The following is a 19,957-nucleotide window of genomic DNA, read 5'->3' as shown; positions in this document are numbered from 1 at the left end:
CAACAGTGTCACACAACCAACTAGCAAGGAACCCCACATTCCAGCCTATCGGCCACATGTGGGCCTCAAATGGGATTTACCAGTCACACTTTCCCGAACCACCACCATCTCTTCAGAAGAGCGTTAAAGACACTGGCTTCAGGGCTGGTGAGGTGGCTCAGTGGGTCGAGGCACATGCTGAGAAGGCCTGTCAAATGGAGAGTTCAGTCTCCAGAATCCACGCAAACATGGAAGGAGAACATCAACTCTGCTTAGTTGTCCTCTGACCTCTACTCAGTTTTCAAAAAACAAACAGGCTGCAGCCAGGCCATTAGGTATGTGCCTGTAGTTTTAGCTGGAGGCTGAGGAAGGGGAACTGGCTTGAGTAGAATTCCAGACCAGCCTAGGCAATACACCTCAGACTCCTCCACCTCTACCTCAGAAGGAAAAATGGGGAGCATGGAAAATATGACACTCCCAAAGTCCAAAGCAAAAACACACTTGTCATCACTGACTTAAGACCCAAGGCGGGCAGTGGTGGCGCATGCCTTTAATCCCAGCACTTGGGAGGCAGAGGCAGGCAGATCTCTGTGAGTTTGAGGCCAGTCTGGTTTACAAAGTGAGTTCTAGTACAGCCAGGGCTAGAGACCCTGTCTCGAAAAACATACTTTTGTTTGTTGTTGACAGCCACCAGGGCTGTTACAGAAAAACCCTGTCTCAAAAAGAAAACAAAAAGACCCAAGCCAATGCTGAGCTAACATTACATCAACATCCCGAATTAGTGACCAACAAAAAGGTAAACATTGTATCCAAAACTGTTTGTTAATAATGTATTCGTAAGTGAACTATGAGCCTCAAAGTCTGAAACACTTAAAATATCTTATAAAATATACATGTGTTTGAGGCCAGCCTGGTCTACAGAGTGAGTTCCAGGACAGCCAGGGCTACACAGAGAAACCCTGTTGTAAAAAACAAAAACAGAACATACACATGGTTTGCATGTCTTCCTTTGCTCATGTCAACATGTGATGTCTTTGTCCTCACTTTCCACTTTATTCTTGTATATTTATTAATCTGTTTATTTTCATTTTTCTGAGGCAGTATCTCTTTATGGAATGCTGGTTTTCCTGGAACTCACAGAGATCCACCTGCCTCTGCCTCCTGAGTGCTGGGATTTTTTTGAGACAGGATCTCTAGCCCAGGCTAGGCTTAAACTTGATTTTGACCTTAAACTTCTGATCTTTCTGCACTTCCCCCCCAACATCCTTAAAATATAGGTATGCACTACCTCCCCACCTCCATCCTCTACTTTGTTTTCCTAAACTATTTTATTATGTATACGGGTGTTTTGTATGTGTCTGTTCATGACATCCATCTGTGAACCAGGTGTATGCCAACGGAGGTCAGAAAAGGGGGTCAGCCAGGCGGTGGTGGGCCACGCCTTTAATCCCAGCACTTGGGAGGCAGAGGCAGGAGGATCTCTGTGAGTTTGAGGCCAGCCTGGACTATAGAGTGAGTTCCCCAGGAAAGGCGCAAAGCTACAGAGAAACCCTGTCTCGAAAAACAAACAAAAAAAAAAAGAAAAGAAAAAGAAAAGGGGGTCATGTGGATGCTAGGACTTAAACCTGGGTCCTCTGGTAGAACAGACAATGCCTGTTCTGACTTCAGAGTTATCTCTCTAGCCCCCTTTTTTGAGAATCTTCCTCTGAACCTGGAGCTCCAGTGCTGGAGGTTACAAGGGAGTACAGCTGCACTTGGGTTTTGTGTAGGTGCTGGAGAGCCCAACAAAGGCACTCATGGCTGAGCAACAAGCTTTTACCAACCAACTGAGCCATCTCAGACACACACACTGAGCTAACCAAGGACTCACTGACAGTAAGTTTATAAGACCACCACACAAGCACTGCAAATACCTTTTAAGGGAAATTTATATCTCTGTGTTTGAGGCAAAAATGGGATTTTTTGGAGAAAACACTGTACTCTTCATAGAAGGCTTTAGGGAGAAGAAACATTCCAAAGAGCAGATAAAGCTTATTGAAGCATAGAACTGACAGTGTTCATTCAGCAAATAATTGATAGAGAGGAAAAGATGATAACACGTTAAACATTCCCAGAATCTGAAATACAAACAATTCAATGACAAAAATACTTACTGGATTGTTCCAAGACACTACGAAGTGGTGGCTCCACTCTTGCTAAGAGATCATCACACATCTCCAGAAATTTGCCTCTATTAAAGAAACAATAGGTTAAACCAATTTCAATTGTGTGTAGAAGAGAAAGCTTTATCACCAAACATCAGGTAATCTAAGCACTGGCAAGGATGTGAAAACTGCAGCCCTGAGCAATGTAAAACAAACCCCCAAAGTTTGGCTTTCTATTTCGAATACTGAACACAGCATTGCCACATGACTGCAATTCCACACTAGGTACACACAAACAAAACTGAAATGTAAGTTCATGAAAAACATGTACATGATAGGCACAAGAGGCAGCATGATTCAGAGAAATCAACAATTCAAATGCCTATCAATGGTACTCAGGAACAAAAAGGAACTGATCACAACCATCTATAATGAGATCTGGTGCCCTCTTCTGTATACATAATAAATAAATAAATCTTTAAAAAAAAAAAAAAAAAGGCTAGGCTCACAACCAAAAATAAATGTTTAAAAAAAAAAAAAAAAGGAACTGATGCATGGTACTACATCAAGAAAAACCTGAAGTGCTGTGCTGGAAAGAAGCCAAACAAAGGACATCTATTACTTCATCTATATGAAATACTCGATATAGGTAAAACAAGACAAAAAAAGTTCAGTGTCAGCTTGGGTAAGAAAAGAGACAGAGCTGGGTGGTGGTGACACACACCATTAGTCCCAGCACTCGGGAGGCAGAGCCAGGTGGATCTCTGTGAGTCTGAAGCCAGCCTGGTCTGCAGAGAGAGATCCAGGACAGGCACCAAAGCTACACAGAGAAACTCTGTCTCGAAAAACCAAAAACAGAAGAGACCACTAACGGACATAAAACTATTCTTTATGAGATCAGATTAGAATTAGAGAAAAATACAACTTCCATATACACACACCTTCCTCCCAGCAGTTCCTCTATCCACACCTTGTGCACAAATGAATACTGACATAGGAGTTTCTGCCAGCTGTCTACAAGGTCTGAAACAGGGCACATTGCTCCTATCCATTCCCCCCTTTCCTCCAGAATCCTTGGCAACAACACCAGCTCTTTTTGTTTGCTTGGCTAGTTTTTGGTTTTCTTGGATTTTTTTTTTTTAAACTACTTTGGGTTTTGCTCTGTTTGTTTTGTTTGGGTCCACGTGTCCACAGTTTTGTCTTTTCCATTACGTCACACATTGGCCTCAGAGAGTACAGAGCATTCTCTGGTTGGCTCTTTCACTGAGCACCATGCTGGAAACCCCCCCACCACCATTTCTCACAGCCTCATGTCTCGCTCAAAAAAACTGAGCTGCAGTGACAGCTGTTTGTTAACTAAAAAATCTAAACTAGACAGGCAATGGTGTTCCATGCCTTTAATCCCAGCGCTTGGAAGGCAGGGGCAGGCAGATCTCTGTGAGCTCAAGGCCAGCCTGGTCTACAGAACAAGTTTCAGGACAGGCTCCAAAGAGAAACCCTGTGTGTGGGGGGGGTGGGTGGAGGGACTAAGATGGATGTGGTGGCTCACCTCTAATCCCAGCACTTGGGAAACACATCAAGAAGATTGCTGTTTGCCGGGCGGTGGTGGCGCACGCCTTTAGTCCCAGCACTCGGGAGGCAGAGCCAGGCGGATCTCTGTGAGTTCGAGGCCAGCCTGGGCTACCAAGTGAGTTCCAGGAAAAGGCGCAAAGCTACACAGAGAAACCCTGTCTCGAAAAACCAAAAAAAAAAAAAAAAAACCAAAAAAAAAAAAGAAGATTGCTGTTTTAGGCCAGCTTGGGTAAAGACTGAGTTCTAGGCCAGTGTGAGCTATAGAGTGAGGGTCTCTCTCCCACAAAAAAAAGGGGGGGGGGGGGCAAACAAACAAACTACCTTACGTTTTTTTTAAAAAAGAAAGAAAAGTAAAAGGTGAGGCTAGTGAGATGGCTCCTCACTTGGGAAAGGTGCCCAGCACAGACGCGAGCCCAGCAGCCTGAGTTTGAGCCATAGCCGACAACAATGGGATGGAGAGACTGGCGCTACAACTTTCCCTCCCACCTCCACTATGCACTGGGACAGGCATATGTATGCACACATTATGCTCCTTAGTATCCTATAAACCAGGTGAAGCGGAACACAGCTGTAATTCCATCACTCAAGACGAGATAAGAGAATGAGAACGGCAGTCATTAGTACACATGGCAAATCTGGGGCCAGCCTGTGCTACAATGAGAACCCACATCAAGAAAACACAAATTTTTCTCATTGCCCTATTATCATTTAAATCTTATACACACTCAAGGTCCAAGCAAATAGTGAATATACTTTCTACCCTTAAGTCTATTCTAAACATTTTATATAAACAGAAGTATGTCACTGAGTTCTTTCAAAGTCTAACGACTAGCATGTCTCAAGGTCCATCCATGATTTATTATATATCTTCATTTTATTACTTTTTTTTGAAGATTTATTTATTATGTGTACAGTGTTCTGTCTGCATAAACACTTGCAGGTCAGAAGAGGGCACCAGATCTCTTTATGGATGGTTGTGAGCCACCATGTGGTTGCTGGGAATTGAACTCATGACCTCTGGAAGAACAGCCAGTGCTCTTAACCTTTGAGCCATCTCTCCAGCCCCTCATTTTACTTTTTTAAAGATTTATTATTTTATGTGTATGGGCATTTTGCCTGCATGTATGTACACGCACCATGTGCCCTCAGATCAGAAAAGGATATTGAATCCCCTGGAACTGGGATTAGCGATTGTGAGCTTATAACCCACATTGGTGCTGGGAACTGAACCCAGGACCTATGCAAAAGTAACACATGCTCTTTCTTAACCACTGAGCCATCTCTCCAGCTCCCTATCTACATGTTTCAAACTGCCAACAATAATCCAGTAATGAGCCAAGCCACGTTTTGTTTATTCACCAGTTGATGTGTATGTGAGCTGCTGCCACTCTGGGCCGATCACAAATAGCGTTGCTATAAAAACATCTGTGTACACGAGATTCTAAATAAAGGCAAACTACTGCCGGCTACAATCACTATCAGCGTTAGAAAAATAATAGGCCGTGAAGAGGTGGGGGGGTGCTAGGAAAACCTCAAAGAACTGGAACTGAGGAGGCCAACAATAGCTTAAGTCAGGAGAGGTTTGCATATCCACAGCGAGAGAGTATAAAAGCCCCGACAGGACAGCAGCGGAGAGCAAACCTAAAAGCTTCCTTAAATGTAGATGCTGCTCAGAGATTAACAGTTACTGTTTTTTCAAAAATCCATATGGTAGCTCATAACCACAGCTCTACTTCCAGAGAATCCAACATCCTCCCTCTTCCCACCTCTGAGGGCACCAGGAATGCCCATGGTGCACCTACATACAAACAGGCAAACACGCAAACAAATCTTTTGAACAGAAAGAAAAAAAAAAGCTTCTCTTAAACGGAAAAAGAAACTGTAAGGAGAGAAAAAAAAAACCACTAATAACCAACTCCAAACTGGGCAAGAAAATAACAGTAGAGTCAAAAAGAAGAAGAAAAGCCATTTAAACACTGTTTCCCAAGGGGTGGGGGTGGTGATCAGTTGTACAGTGCTTGTTTAGCATGCATGTAGGCCTGGGTTCCTGCCCACAATACATAAACAGGTACTGGTAGTAGCACATGCCTGTCATCCTAGCACTTGGGAGTAGTACATGAAAGAAAAGCAGAGCTCAAAGTCATCCTCAGTCAGCCTAAGATACACAATGACCTGTCAGGGGGGAAAAAAGTTCAACAGGTTGGTGTGGTGCATGCCTTTAATCCCAGTACTTGGGAGGCAGACGGCAGAAGCAGGTGGATCTCCAAGTTCAAGGCCAGCCTGGGACAGAGCTACAAAGGGAAACCCTGTCTCAATACACACACACACACACACACACACACACACACACACACACACACACACACACACACACACACAGAGAGAGAGAAATAGCCATGATGTAATGCTAGTTTTTGGGAGTAGACCAGCTTGCATTACAGTTGAGTTCCAAGCCAACCAGCACCAGAGCTGACAACTGTTTCACAAAAGTAAAAGCATCTGGACAAAAGCTGACAAGGGTCTAGAAATACTTATTTCAACTAAAAAGGCACAAAAGAACAAGCAAATCCACAAGACAGTATATTGACAGCTGCCTTGAGATTGGAAGGAACCCATAGTGATTGCCATTGGGACTGAGTTTCCGTCTCTTTTTGGAGGACAGAAAAATCCCACAATTAGACAGTGATCATGACTGAACATCTATGAACATGTATAAAACCACTACACTGGACATTTAAAAATGGTGATTTTTATATGTCAAGTACCAACAGCTACAAAAAAAAAAAAAAAGGAAGTGAAAACAAGTTACAAATGAATGAACATTAGATAGGAAAACTAACCACAAGGAGTTTAAGAGCAAAACAAGCCAGTAGTAATTCCCTGGAGGACTCAAGAGAGAATGTTACATCCCAGACAGGCAAGGTTCCTCAAGAAAAGCAAAGCTGGAAAACACTGAACTATGACTCAAGAAAGCTTAATTTAGCCTGGTGGTGGCGTACGCCTTTAACCCCAGCACTTGGAAGGCACAAATAGGTGAGTTTGAGGCCAACCTGGTCTAGAAAGCAAGTTCCAGAACAGCTAGAGCTGTTAGACAGAGAAACCCTGTTTCGAAAAACCAAAAAAAAAAAAAAAAAAAAAAGCTTAATTTAAGGCTAGAGGTATTGGAGATGGCTCCTAAAAATGGCTTGCACACTCCCAAGAACATAATGCCAATACATATATGTTTTATGTTTTTTGTTTGGTTGGTTTTTTTTTTTTTTTTCCAGACAGGGTTTCTCTGTGTAGCTTTGGTGCCTGTCCTGGAACTCACTCTGTAGACCAGGCTGGCCTCGAACTCACAGAGATCCACCTGGCTCTGTCTCCCAAGTGCTGGGATGAAAGGCATGTGCTGCCGCTGCCACCACCTGGATGTTTTTTGTTTTTAAAAAAGGGTTTTAAGAACTGCCACATGAGCAAACACAATTCCACTCCTAGGTGCACACCTCAAAAAACTGAAAAGATACTCAAGCATCTGTTCACAAATGCCCACCTCACACCACTCATTCACAGTTAAGGGTGGAAATATGTGAATGCACATGAACTGGTAGATAAAGGGTACATGACATAGCCACACAATCCAACACCATTTGCCAGAAGCGACAACAATGTACTGGTACACACTTCCTCATGAATGAACCTCAAAACCATCATGTAAAACACACAGCCATACACATTCATGACTCCACTGCTGTGATGTATATAGAAAACACAGATGAAATTTGAACCAGAACCAAGAACTGCTTACACGCTCTGGAAATCTTTTTTTTTTCTTGAGACAGGGTTTCTCTGTGTAGCCCTGGCTGTCCTGAAACTCACTCTGTAGACCAGGCTAGCCTCAAACTCAGAGATCCTCTTGCCTCTGCCTCCCAAGTGCTGGGATCAAAGGTATGCTGCACCACCACCACCACCACCACCACCACCACCACCACCACCACCACCACCACCACCACCACCACCGATCAAAGGTATGCTGCACCTGCACCACCACCACCACCACCACCACCACCACCACCACCACCACCACCACTCTCTGGGACTTTATCTTGCAGTGACTGTTTCCTTTTCATACAAGTGATGCTTCACAAAACTGCAGGTGCTAAATACCACTAACTGGTCCTTTAAGTGCTTGTTTGGTGTGTACATCCACTTTTTTTTTTTTTTTAAGATGGGATCTTACATGTCCCAGGCTGGCCTCAATCTCATTTGATGGTACACAATCAAGCAGCTGGCTGACTTAACACCTGGAGATATCACATCTACCCAGACTGATGATTAAATGAAGTGACACCTCCCCTGTCCCTACCGTGTGCAGCAGATCCGCCTGTCTTTGATGGCAGGTTTGTGACAGCAATGTCTCATGGAGACTATGCTGCCTCAAACTATGTAGCTAAGGACGACCTTGAACTATTGCCTTTTAGTTAGTGTTTGGACTCGTTTACATTTGTGATGACACACATGTGGAGGCTCTCTCTTTCCACATGTGGATCCTGAGGATTCAACTCGGGTCACAAGGCTTGAGAGCAATCGCTATTACTTGTCCAGCCATCTCTCTGGCCTGCTATTGGACTTCTGGTCCTCCAATGTATCAACCTATTATGTGGTGCTGGTATCTGAACCCAGAGTTTCAGGAATGCTAACCAAGCACTCTACCTACTGAGCCACACCTCTAGCCTTTACCTCATATTTTTTAAAACTAAAGACAACATTAATTCAGAAGATATACTATAATATTAAAGTAATCTAATCTCATTCATTTCAAAAATAGGTAGTCAACTGAAGACTTAAAAATGAAACCTATAAAATAGAGTCTAAAATAGTCTGTGTTCTCACATGTAGATACAATACAACCTGCTTTTTGTTTTCCACTGGAAGGGGGGGGGGGCGTTGGAAAACAACCTGTTTCTTAACAACAAAGCAGCATTCAGGGCTAGAGGGATAGATGGTTCAGCAGTTAAAAGCGCTAGCCACTCTTCGAGGACCCAGGTTCAATTCCTAGCACCCACAATGTGGCTCACACTGTCTCTAATTCTACTCCCAGAGATTCAACAGCCTCTTCTGGCCTCCACGGGAAAAGTGTGTATGTGGTCCACAGACATGCAAGCAAAGCACCCATACACATAAAAATTAACATTTTAAAAATAGCATACAGGCAAATCGGATTCTAAACACACTCACCTACTTAACTCTTATAAACAGCATTTGACTAACAAATATCTGAAACATACTGGCCTACCCTCAATCTCAGAGTCTCTCTCTCTCACACACAGATGCACACACATTCACATATTTGGGATAGTGGAGGAGAGGCCCCGCACTCTATAAAGACAAGCAGGAGAAAAGGGTAAGCAAGAACAAACTTGGACACTGGTCAACAGTAAATACCATCTCAAATTTTTTAAGGGTCACTCAGGCTCACTTTCCCAAACAAGTCATCAGTCTTGCCTGAATTTTACCAATGGATTTAACAGCCAAAAGAACATCTCACTCCCTCATCCAAGCAACATAATCAGGCAACAATAACACTGAGTGTTTCTGAAACAGCCTTAAATGTCAATTACCCAGAATTCTTGCAGTGTTGTACAAAAAAGGGCTACTGCCCTCAAATGATCCTGAACTACTCAAAAAGAACTATTTTTCATTTGTTCCTTAACTAAATTTACCCTATTTAAGCATTAAAGCATGGTTCGCTAGTTTTCTGAAAACTAGTAATTTGTGTCTAATGTGTACTTAACTAGTAACTTTCAGGAACATTTAAGCTACCAGAACTGTTACCAGAACATTAAGTTACCAGAAAGTTACTAAACTTTCTGTCTCCATTACTAGAACCACCAGATCCAACTGTTACATAAAAACTGGGTCCCAGACGACATTTTTAACACACTAAGCACCATGACTTTAATCATCAGTTACACAAAATGGAAGGTCACAGTTCATTTAACGTTAAGAATTAATATGGTTACCTATTCATAGTTCCGGATACATCAATATCATTCATAAAACATTCAATGCTCAAAGGGAGGTCTGAAGCATTCGCACTCATCAGTTTCTTGAGTTTCTCACACTCTTGAGACAGTCGTAATAAAGCACGGACTTTAGATTTTATGTCTAGCTTGTATTTCTTTCCAAATTCTTCACAGAAGTGATTTACTAACACCTCATCAAATTTTCTGCCTCCCAGTGTTGTATCAAAAGCTGTCGCCAAAACCTTCAAGGGAAAAAAGATAATTCAAGTTAACCGATTTTAAAGTTTACAATGATGCATACTCTATATTTTAAATGCCAGAAGTATGTTTATCAAGGCTGAAAATAAGGCTGTAGCACATAATCCTTGTTAATATTACACTATGAAACAGGCAGACCTTTTATCACTGCCCAGCCAGTTGCCCTGACAACGTACTAAATAAACTTATTTTCTTTCTTTGTGGGGAAAAAAAAAAAAACAAAAATAAATAGAAATAAAAACACACACATAAGAACACTCTGAAAAGGGTATATGGCTCACTCCACTAATGCAAACCCCATCCAGAGGCTGAGACAAGATGACTGTCATAAGCCTGTGAACTCCAGACCAGTCTCAACTACAAGGTGAGCAAAAAATACTCTCTATTAGGGCTGGAGAGATGGCTCAGGGGGTAAGAGTACTGACTGACCCAGGTTCAATTCCCAGCACCCACATGGCAGCTCACATCTGTCTGTAACTCCAGTTTCAGGGGACCTGACACCCATGGCAAAAACATCAATGCACATAAAATAAAATATAAAAAAAAAAACCTCTCTACATTACACATTCTGCGGAAGCTGCAGAAAGGGGAGACCATCTTCAGGCTGCTAACTCCTACCGTGGTAGAGACCACTGTACATCTCCACCATTTCCCACCAATCTAACTCAACAGGAGTTTCACAATCAAGGCCAAACACTTCTAGTCCCAAAACTACTAACAAAACAGTGTCGAGCTAATCAGTTCACTGTCAGAAAGCTGCAGAAGTCTAAAGCACAACCCTGTTTCTATGTGCCACACTTAAGTATGGCACAGGTGCACTGACAGATCTGTAGAATTTTAAGTATTAGACCCAAAGCAGATCCAGTCAGAGATGACAAGCCAATCGACATTTTTGTGAGGGAACAAAACTGGTAAACCTTTTTTTTTTGGGGGGGGGGGGCCTCAAGACAGGGTTTCTCTGTTTAGCTCTGGCTGCCCTGGAACAAACTATGTAGCCCAGGCTGGCCTCAAATTCAGAGATCCTCCTGCCTCTGCTTCCTGACTGCTGGGATTAAAGGTGTGCACCACCACTGCCCGGCTAAAACGTAACCTCTTTAATGAACACTACATGTAAGAAATTTTCTTAATAAGTTTACTGAAAAATTGGACATTAAGATTTGAGTACCGCGATTCCAGATTTATTTTCTTCACTACAATGTAGGCGGAGGATGTAGCTCAGCAGAAGAGCATTTGCTAAGCAAGCCTGAGGCCCTAGGTTCAATACTCAATCCAAGTTAAGATAAAGCCAGGGGTAAAGGTGCACACCTGCAATCCCAGAAATCTGGTCTGAGACAGAATGCTTGCTGAATTTGTGGCCAGCGTCAGCCCAAGTGAGACCTTGCCTCAAAATCTAATTTACTTTTTTTAAATATGAAAGTGTCGGATTTTTAGAAATAATTCTATCAGTGGTTTTTTTTATATTTTAATGTATTTATTTACATATTTATTGGGGGAGCACATATGTATGGAGAGGGTAGTTTTCAAGACTCAGTTCTCTCCTACCCTGTGAGTGCTGGGAATTGAACTCTGGTCATCAAGCTTGGTAGCAAGCCTTCCTTATCTACTCAACCATCTCACCAGTCCTTCTAGCTCTGTTTTTTCACTACACAGTCCTGTCTGGCCTGAGAATTGCTTTGTAGACCAGACTAATCTTAGTATGATACACCTGCCTGTGTTTCCCAAGGGCTAGGATTACAGTCATAAGCCACCATGGCCAGCTTAAAAATCTTATGAACAGCCGGGCGGTGGTGGCGCACGCCTTTAATCCCAGCACTCGGGAGGCAGAGCCAGGCGGATCTCTGTGAGTTCGAGGCCAGCCTGGGCTACCAAGTGAGTTCCAGGAAAAGGCGCAAAGCTACACAGAGAAACCCTGTCTCGAAAAACCAAAAAAAAAAAAAAAAAAAAAATCTTATGAACATTGACAATTATATCTGACCCATAATTTGGCTATAAACCTTCTAAATATTCATTTCCCAATAAATGTTTGGTAATTGAAAACAAGTAGACCATAGAGAAAGAAAAACAGAACCAAGTCTATTATTCAAAACACAGTACAACGAGCATACCCTCCAAAACTACCAAATATTTTTTTCACATTAGTCCCTCCTACCACACCATGGGACTGGGGGTGGGGGGGAGCAAATTTAAACCTTGGCACCAAAACCTCGAAACACAACTCAAGTAACTAACCAGTCATGAGATAAAGTAACCTAGCCCGAGGACAGCTAGTCTTCTCCTTACTGTGGAGTTCCTCAAAGGAACCAGACACTCGTGCTGTGGTAGTGCTTGCCTCTCAACAGTTCTGTCTACAGCAGCGCTTCAGAAACCTAGACTAGTGTAAGCATCTCTCTAGAGTTCTTCAGCATACAAAATCTGGTTCAACGTCTTCTTCTTTCTACAACTCTCCAAATCTCAAGAGCACCTTCCACATCCTCTCAATCCCTCAATTCACTAAGAGAGGAGATAAGGAAAATGCTCTGAAGAAGCCCACCAGGATGCGCTGCTCCCCACAGAGCACAAGTAGGAAAGCCATAACTACAGAACTTAGAAAACCTCGGCTCAAGGCTCATGCTCTTTACTTCACACCACACCGACTCTAGGTACAACTTGTTTGGGCCCACAACCTCCACTCCCACTATAATAACCTGCGTTCCAGCTCAGGTGGCTTCATAACAAGCTTCCATTGATGACAAAAAAGCTGTAACTAATTTGTCACTCAAAAATTTGTAACAGTTATATTTAATTAATTAATGTAACAGTAATTTCCAGTCCTCTGGGAAGATACTTACTTTCAGTTTTCCTCTATTAAATGCACACACGGAAACTTGATAGGCAGAATGTCCCATGTCTACAAAAACTACATTTCTTGGTTTCTCCTCTAAGGCAGGAAGATCTTGTTTATAGATTCCATATGCAAGGGCAACTACACAAGAAGGAAAAGAAAGTTCAACATAGTATCTTCTAAGTGCTAAAATTCATGTAGGCAATTACAGGTTTCTATCTCAGAAACCAGCTACACTGTGTACTGTGTTGGAGACAGAATCAAATTCTTTATAAGCACTGCATAATTTATTCATGTGGAACATTAACATCACAGCGTTCAATGTTAACCAGCTTCAATATTCAACAAGTCCAAGAGTAGGAGTTAACAAGAGTCATCTGCAGCTGTTTCATTAATGCCTCTTACCTGCAGTTGTTTCATTCATTAACCGCAGGCAATTGAGACCAGCAATCTGTGTGGCATCCATCACTGACCGGCGTTCTGCATCAGTATAGAAACAAGGAACCTACAATAGAAACCACTCTCTTTACAAAGGCCTGCAAAAAGTTGGTCCTTGCCTGGCATCCAGAAACTAGATTAATAAATAGTTCCCTCAGGCTAATTGTGGAGGTGCATATCTGTAATGCCAGCACTTAGGAGGCTCTGAAGCCAACATGTTTAAAGCTAACTTGAGCTAAACAGACCCTGCCTAAAAAAACAATTGAAAAGTAAATTGATGGAATTTTTCCCCCTTTACCAATTAAAAAATAGCTGACTGTACTAAATTACTTATACAAGCAACGAAGTTTGTGCTGACTACCTGCTTTCCTGAAGTCCAGAATGATGTGCATGCTGGGTAGGATACTTGTGGGACCAAACCCAAAATAACAACAGTGAACTTCTAGACTCAGGCCACATTTTCTGGATGGAGAATGTGCCACACATGTTCTTACACCTTACGCTGAAAGAATGAAGTGCACCTGTGCCTCATTTCTTCCATAAGCTGCTTCATCACCTTCTCCCTCTGTCTACTACAGGAGACTCCTCCCAGCACATCACTCAAACTCAGTGAGGCCTTAAAGACTTTTAAGCAAGACTCAGAAAACCATATTTTAAAACCCAACCCCCTCAAAACGAGGGAAAAAAGGCCATTTAGACATCTCACTATTTCATATAAATGTCATTTCAGCATTACTCAGTCAAAGGAAGGGGCATTAGACAAAGGAAAGAGGTCAAATCTAGAAGACCAACGGAGAGCTTAGGAATGGTAGGAAGAACATGACACAGTAACCCATGCCTCAGTCACTAAGCCAGTGGTTCTTAACCTTCCTAATGCTGCAGCCCTTTAATATAGTTCTTCATGCTGTGCTGAACCCCAACCATAAAATGACTTTCACTGCTACTTTGTAACTGCAATTTTGCTACTGTTATAAACACTAATATAAATACCTGATATTTAGGATATCTGATATAGGACCCCTGTAAAAGTCATTAGACCCCCCTCAAAGGGGTCATGACCCACAGGTTGAAAAACCACTACACTATAAGCAATCAAGCACTTCACCTGGGCTCCTGGCAGCCTTTCTATTCTTCCAATCCCCAAATTGTGAAACATAACTACTATCCAATTTGCTAGATAACCAAGGAAGCTGCAATGAAAAGGGCACCCAACAGCCCTGCTTTGCCATGTTAAAAAAAAAAAAAAAAACAAAAAAAAACCTATGAAGACAAAATGGCCAAAGAGCTAAAACATCAGTGTGGTGGACAGTTTTATGTCAACTTGATACACGTAAAGTCATCTGAGAGAAGGGAGCCTCAACTAAGAAAATGCTTCCATACGATGGGAGCTGCAGGCAAGCCTGCAAGGCATTTTCTTTATTAATGACATATGGGGAAGGATCTGGTCCATTGTGGCTAGTGGTCCAGGGCTCTATAACAAAACAGGCAGTACAAGTCATGAGGAGCAAGCCGGTAAGCAGCTCTTCTGTGGCCTCTGCAATCAGCTCCCATCTTCAGGTTCCTGCCCTGTTTGGACTTCCTGTCCTGATTTCCTTCAGTGATCAAAAGTAATGTGGAAGCAAAAGCCAAATAAGCCCTATCCTCCAAGCTTTCGATCATGGTGTTTCATCACAGCAACAGTGACCTAACTAGGACAATGAGATAAAAATGACAGAATGAGGGCACTACATGGCAAAGACAATATGGACACCCACACTTCAACAGCCTCTAGACCCACCACACAACACATGAGACTACTACAAGTAGCCAGGCTCCCATCTAAACAAGGACACATAGAAGACAAGTGTGCTTTTAGTACCAGATACAGGCAGGAGGGGAAAAAATGGAGGCAGACATTTACATCTAACATTCAACTCAGTCAATAAAGTAGCTATCCTGTCCCCAGGCACTACACTGGGTGCTGAAGAAAAAAAAAAAAAAAAACCTAGGGAAAAGTGGGGTTTCAAATGAGGCTTGAAAGAGACAAGATTTACATAGGTACAACAGAGCCCCAAAGTGGCTCAGATTGGCAGAGTGAGTAGGGTGATGATGATCCCTGTCCTTTTAGCCAGGCAGGCTGGACCATGCCTGGAATTCCAGCAGAAACAAGAGGCACAGGGAGGAGAATGGCAACCAAGTCCAAGACCAGCCTGGTGAACAAAGCAAACTCCCAGGCCAGGCCAGACTACACAGTGAGATCCTGTCTCCAACAACAGAAAAAAGAAAATGAAGCCTAGGTTTCTGGGCGTGGTGTTACTGCAATCCCAACACATGGGAGAAACAAATCATGAACATTTAGTTACTGGGGCAGCCTGGGCTACACAACAAGACCCAGGCTCAAAAACAGTAACTTCTCAAAATTACCACTACAACCCGACATAACAATTTTCCCTTGCAATTAACAGCTTTCTTCTCCCTGCTTAAGGCAGGTCCCTAAAACCACAGAGCCATACTCACTGAAACAACACAGTCTACCACAGGCTTCTTAAGAACACTTTCTGCTGTCTCCTTCAGTTTGGACAAAAGCATAGCAGTCACTTGCTCGGTGGTAAAATTCCGCTCTTCTTCCATATATGTAACCTGCAAGAAGACAAAGGGATCCCATTTTAGTTCACTGTATGTCCTAATCATTGGAACAGTGCCTCAAGAGGAGACTGGAGAATGCTACCTTTACCAAGAGTATCCCTTTTGCTTAACTTACTTTTCAAACCTGATACTTTGTGAAAGACAACCACAACCTAAAGCAAACCTTGAGGCAATTATCTGAGCCAGAAGCAAATCATAAAAGACTGCTGGTACCAGTACTCGGGAGGCAGAGGCAGGCGGATCTCTGTGAGTTCGAGGCCAGCCCCATCCCCAAAGCGAGTTCCAGGAAAGGCGCAAAACTACACAGAGAAACCCTGTCTCGAAAAACCAAAAAAAAAAAAAAAAAGACTGCTGGTAGAAGGTGCCTTGTCAGCTGGCATATCAGATGGACTAGAGACTGTGTATTGAGTTGTAGTGGCATTTGCTCCACCCCTGACCTTGGGCTATCGGGTCGGAAGGAGGCAGTGCTTAGTGCTTCTTACTGTTGTAAGGAACCGAAGAAGGGTCACAGGGTCATGTTTTTTTTTTGGTTTTTTTTTTGTTTGTTTTTTTTTTAATCCTGGCATGACCAGTGTTGTGGGATGTCTTTCTGTATGCTGTGAGTATGTGTTGCTCTGACTGGTTGATAAATAAAGCTGTTTGACAATAAGGTTAGGCGGGACATTCGAACTGAAGAGAAGAAAGGGTAAGGAGAGATGCCAGCCTGACGCCCAAGGAGTAACAAGATGTCAGCAGAGCAGTAAGGCCACAGTCATGTGGTAACATATAGATTAATAGAAATGGATTGAGTTAAGTTACACGAGCTAGCTAGCAAGAAGCCATGGGCCATACAGTTTGTAATTTTATAAGTGGTCGCAGGACTGCCAGGGCCAAGTGGGACCAAGAAGTGTCCAGCTACGGTGATTCTATGAATCATGCACCTCTCCAGCTAGGACACAAGTGGTTTCAGGATCACTATGCTCCAGAACCTACACAGCCACAATAAACGCTTGCTGGGGTAAAGAATAAATGTTGACCAAGTCTCAGGAAACATTTCATGATAAAGCCCTGCCCTGCCCTGCCCTGCCCTGGATAAAGTCTGCAACCCTTCAGAGAACAGCAAGGTGAACGAATGTTCAAGCAGTGCAGGATAACCCCCCATACCCCTACTCCCTCCCCTCCCCTCCACCCCCGAAGCTGAGCCCCACCCAGCAGTTAACATCCAAAACAGGCCCCCTCTCAACTTGGAGAGGCGCTTGTCTGAGCAACCGTAACCTCGCTTCCCTCCAATTCAGTGCAGCAGCTGACACTTGGTCACTTTACATCATGGCAGAGACAGGGACAGACCTCACTGAGCCCCTTTGTAACCTGCCCCACCTGCTGACTTTCCGCTTGGCTCTGGTCAGTTCCTATGCTTTGTGTATACATGAACCAGGTCCTCCAGGTCTTCTTCCTCCTCTCTCCGCCACATCTGTCCTGCTTCTTGACTTTAACAAGTCCCCCTTTCCTCACAAAACCTTCTCCCCTTCTGCTGCATTCCAGCCCATCCATCAGTAAGTCATTCAAACTCTACTGAGACTACTGCCACAGGTACCTTACATAAGCCTAGTAATCATTTCTCAATTACATTCATTTATTTGGGAAGGGTGGGTACATGCCACGACATGGATAAGTCACTCAGAGGACAACTTTCAGGATTGAGTTCATAAACACTGTTCAGTCTTGATGACAGCCCTTTTACCCACTCAACCACATGGTGACTGATTATTCCTTAAGAGAACCTTTCTCTCCTAATCTGAATTCTCTGCTACAGTGCTAGACCATACTGTTCTCACACTTCTCACTATCTGATGGATGTTTTGTCTGTTTTATGGTTACTAGGATGGAATCTAGACCTCATAAACTGGCCTACTACTGAGCTATACTCCCTCACCTTTGAGTCTCAGTAAGAATCTCATGATCAACTGGTGTGCTCTCAAATACCACACCTAGCTGCGGATGGTGGCTAACACCTGTAATCCCAGCACTCAAGAGGCCAAGGCAGGTGAATTCAAGGCCAGCCTAGGCTACAGAATAAGACCTTGTCTCAATAAACAAAAACATATCAAATACCACCTCTAAAGCTCCCTTGCCTAGATTCCTTTTAAACTCTAACTGTAGGAGATGTATGTTACCCAGCCCACATCCCAACCTCTTAGTGTTGTGACAGTCACTAATGCTCCACAAAGATTCTTCTGTACATGTTCCAAAGACAAATATCAAATTCACTCTTCCCTAAATCATCGCTGCAGCTTCAGACCTACTGCCATGACTACAGCCATGCACCTGGCTAAAGACTTTAAAGTTATTCTTTGGCCTGCTCTTCCACAAGTCTTCTCTAACATCACCTTGAAAACCAAAGTGAACACCACAAACCAAGTTAATATCACTCCCCTGGCCTCCAATGCAGAGAACACCACCATCAATAGCTCCCAAACCATCATAATCAAAGACCACCAGCTTCTATCAGCAAGAAATATTCTTAAACATTTTCATTAAAGGGTCTGGAGAGATAGCTCAGTGATTAAAGAGCATTGGTTGCTCTTCCAGAGGACAGGAGTTCAATTCCCAGTACCTACACATGAGGGTTCAAAACTATCTGCAATTCCAGTCCCACGGGATCCAGCACCCTCTTTTGGACTCTGAGAGCATCAGGTACATTCACAGTGCAGGCAAAATGCTCATATATATAAGATTAAAAATAAAAGTTTAAAAACAATATTTCATTACAGCTTTATCAAAAGGACACACACTGAGCTGATGAAGTGCTATCTCTTGACAATTATCTGCAGAACCTTACCTTTATGCCCGTTAATCCAGTGGGCAACTGCACAACATCATACGCAAGATTAGCTTTTTCTGCTTCCACAAATGGATCAGAGAATGCACGCCCATGAAATCTTTTAAAGCCTTGAACTGTGTTCTTGGCATTGGAAATAACCTAAAAGAGAGAACAGCATAGAAAGGCCATTCAGTTTTCAATTTCCAACAGCCTCAGATTAGTTAGAATCCTTTTAATTCACAAAATTTCCTTCTAGAGCCAGGCACCGTGGTATGTAACTGCAATCCCAAAATTCAGGAGGCAAGAACAACAACAAAAAGGAACAAAACAGCCGGGCGGTGGTGGCGCACGCCTTTAGTCCCAGCACTCGGGAGGCAGAGCCAGGCGGATCTCTGTGAGTTCGAGGCCAGCCTGGGCTACCAAGCGAGTCCCAGGAAAGGCGCAAAGCTACACAGAGAAACCCTGTCTCGAAAAACCAAAAAAAAAAAAGGAACAAAACAAACAACCCACTCCAGGCCAACCAGGGCTACAGAGTGAGATACTCTCTTCAGAGCAACAACGCACACGCACACAAACACATGCACTCGCCAAAAGGGTTCTAGGGTATGCTTTGCCCTCGGCTGCCTAGCCTACTCTCATTCGCAAGAGTAATTTCCCAGGGACTGGAGAGATGGCTCAGCGGTTAAGAGCATTGGATGCTTTTCCAGAGGACCCAGGTTCAATTGCCAGCACCCATACAGCAGCTCACAACAGTCTGTAACTCCAGTTCCAGGGAATCTAACATCTTTACATCAATGTACATAAAATAAATTTTTAAAAAAGTACTTTCCCTGTCCTATAATAAACAAACAAACAAACAAACAAACAAATAAATAATAAGCTGTCCTATATCCATTTCTAACCATGTATCCCTGGTAAAACTCTTTGCCCTGGAACACAAAAACAAGGCTACTTCACTAACCCATCTGTCTTTCTGTAACAATCTCATAAATGCTCAAATGCAAAAAAGAGGTTTATAAGATGGGGGAGGGGGCACCGAGCGATGGTGGTGCCACCATCGCCCACCTTTAATTTGGGAGGCAGAGGCAGGCGAATCTCAGAGCTCAAGGTCAGCCTGGTCTACAGAGATAGTTCCAGGGCTACTCAGAGAAACCCTGTCTCAAAAAACTAAGAAGATGTGGGGAAAAGGTATCCTTCTAAGTTTCAATTTCCTTTAGATATTCAACTTTTCTAAATCAGGTAAAATGAGAAACAGTGACTTACATGAGTCTCAAGAGGCAGAGCTGAAAAACATCTAGCACATTTTTCCTCTTCATCA

General features: G+C 43.1%; 1 protein-coding gene across 1 annotated transcript in view; it reads right to left on the bottom strand.

Annotated features, from left to right (window-relative positions):
* Hspa4 (heat shock protein family A (Hsp70) member 4) overlaps positions 1 to 19,957 on the bottom strand; it is a 47,023-nt gene that overhangs the window by 14,024 nt on the left and 13,042 nt on the right. The window contains exons 3-8 of the mRNA XM_052757857.1: positions 18,658 to 18,798; positions 15,711 to 15,833; positions 13,182 to 13,281; positions 12,784 to 12,917; positions 9,695 to 9,939; positions 2,133 to 2,209 (exon numbers count right to left, since the gene is read on the bottom strand). Coding sequence (XP_052613817.1) covers positions 2,133 to 2,209; positions 9,695 to 9,939; positions 12,784 to 12,917; positions 13,182 to 13,281; positions 15,711 to 15,833; positions 18,658 to 18,798 — 820 coding nt within the window. The remainder of the gene's footprint in view (positions 1 to 2,132; positions 2,210 to 9,694; positions 9,940 to 12,783; positions 12,918 to 13,181; positions 13,282 to 15,710; positions 15,834 to 18,657; positions 18,799 to 19,957) is intronic.

Source organism: Peromyscus californicus, unplaced genomic scaffold, assembly GCF_007827085.1.
Source record: "Peromyscus californicus insignis strain IS unplaced genomic scaffold, ASM782708v3 Scaffold_3__1_contigs__length_106647218, whole genome shotgun sequence".
NCBI lineage: Eukaryota > Metazoa > Chordata > Mammalia > Rodentia > Cricetidae > Peromyscus > Peromyscus californicus.
This window is presented reverse-complemented; position numbering and strand designations above follow the sequence as displayed.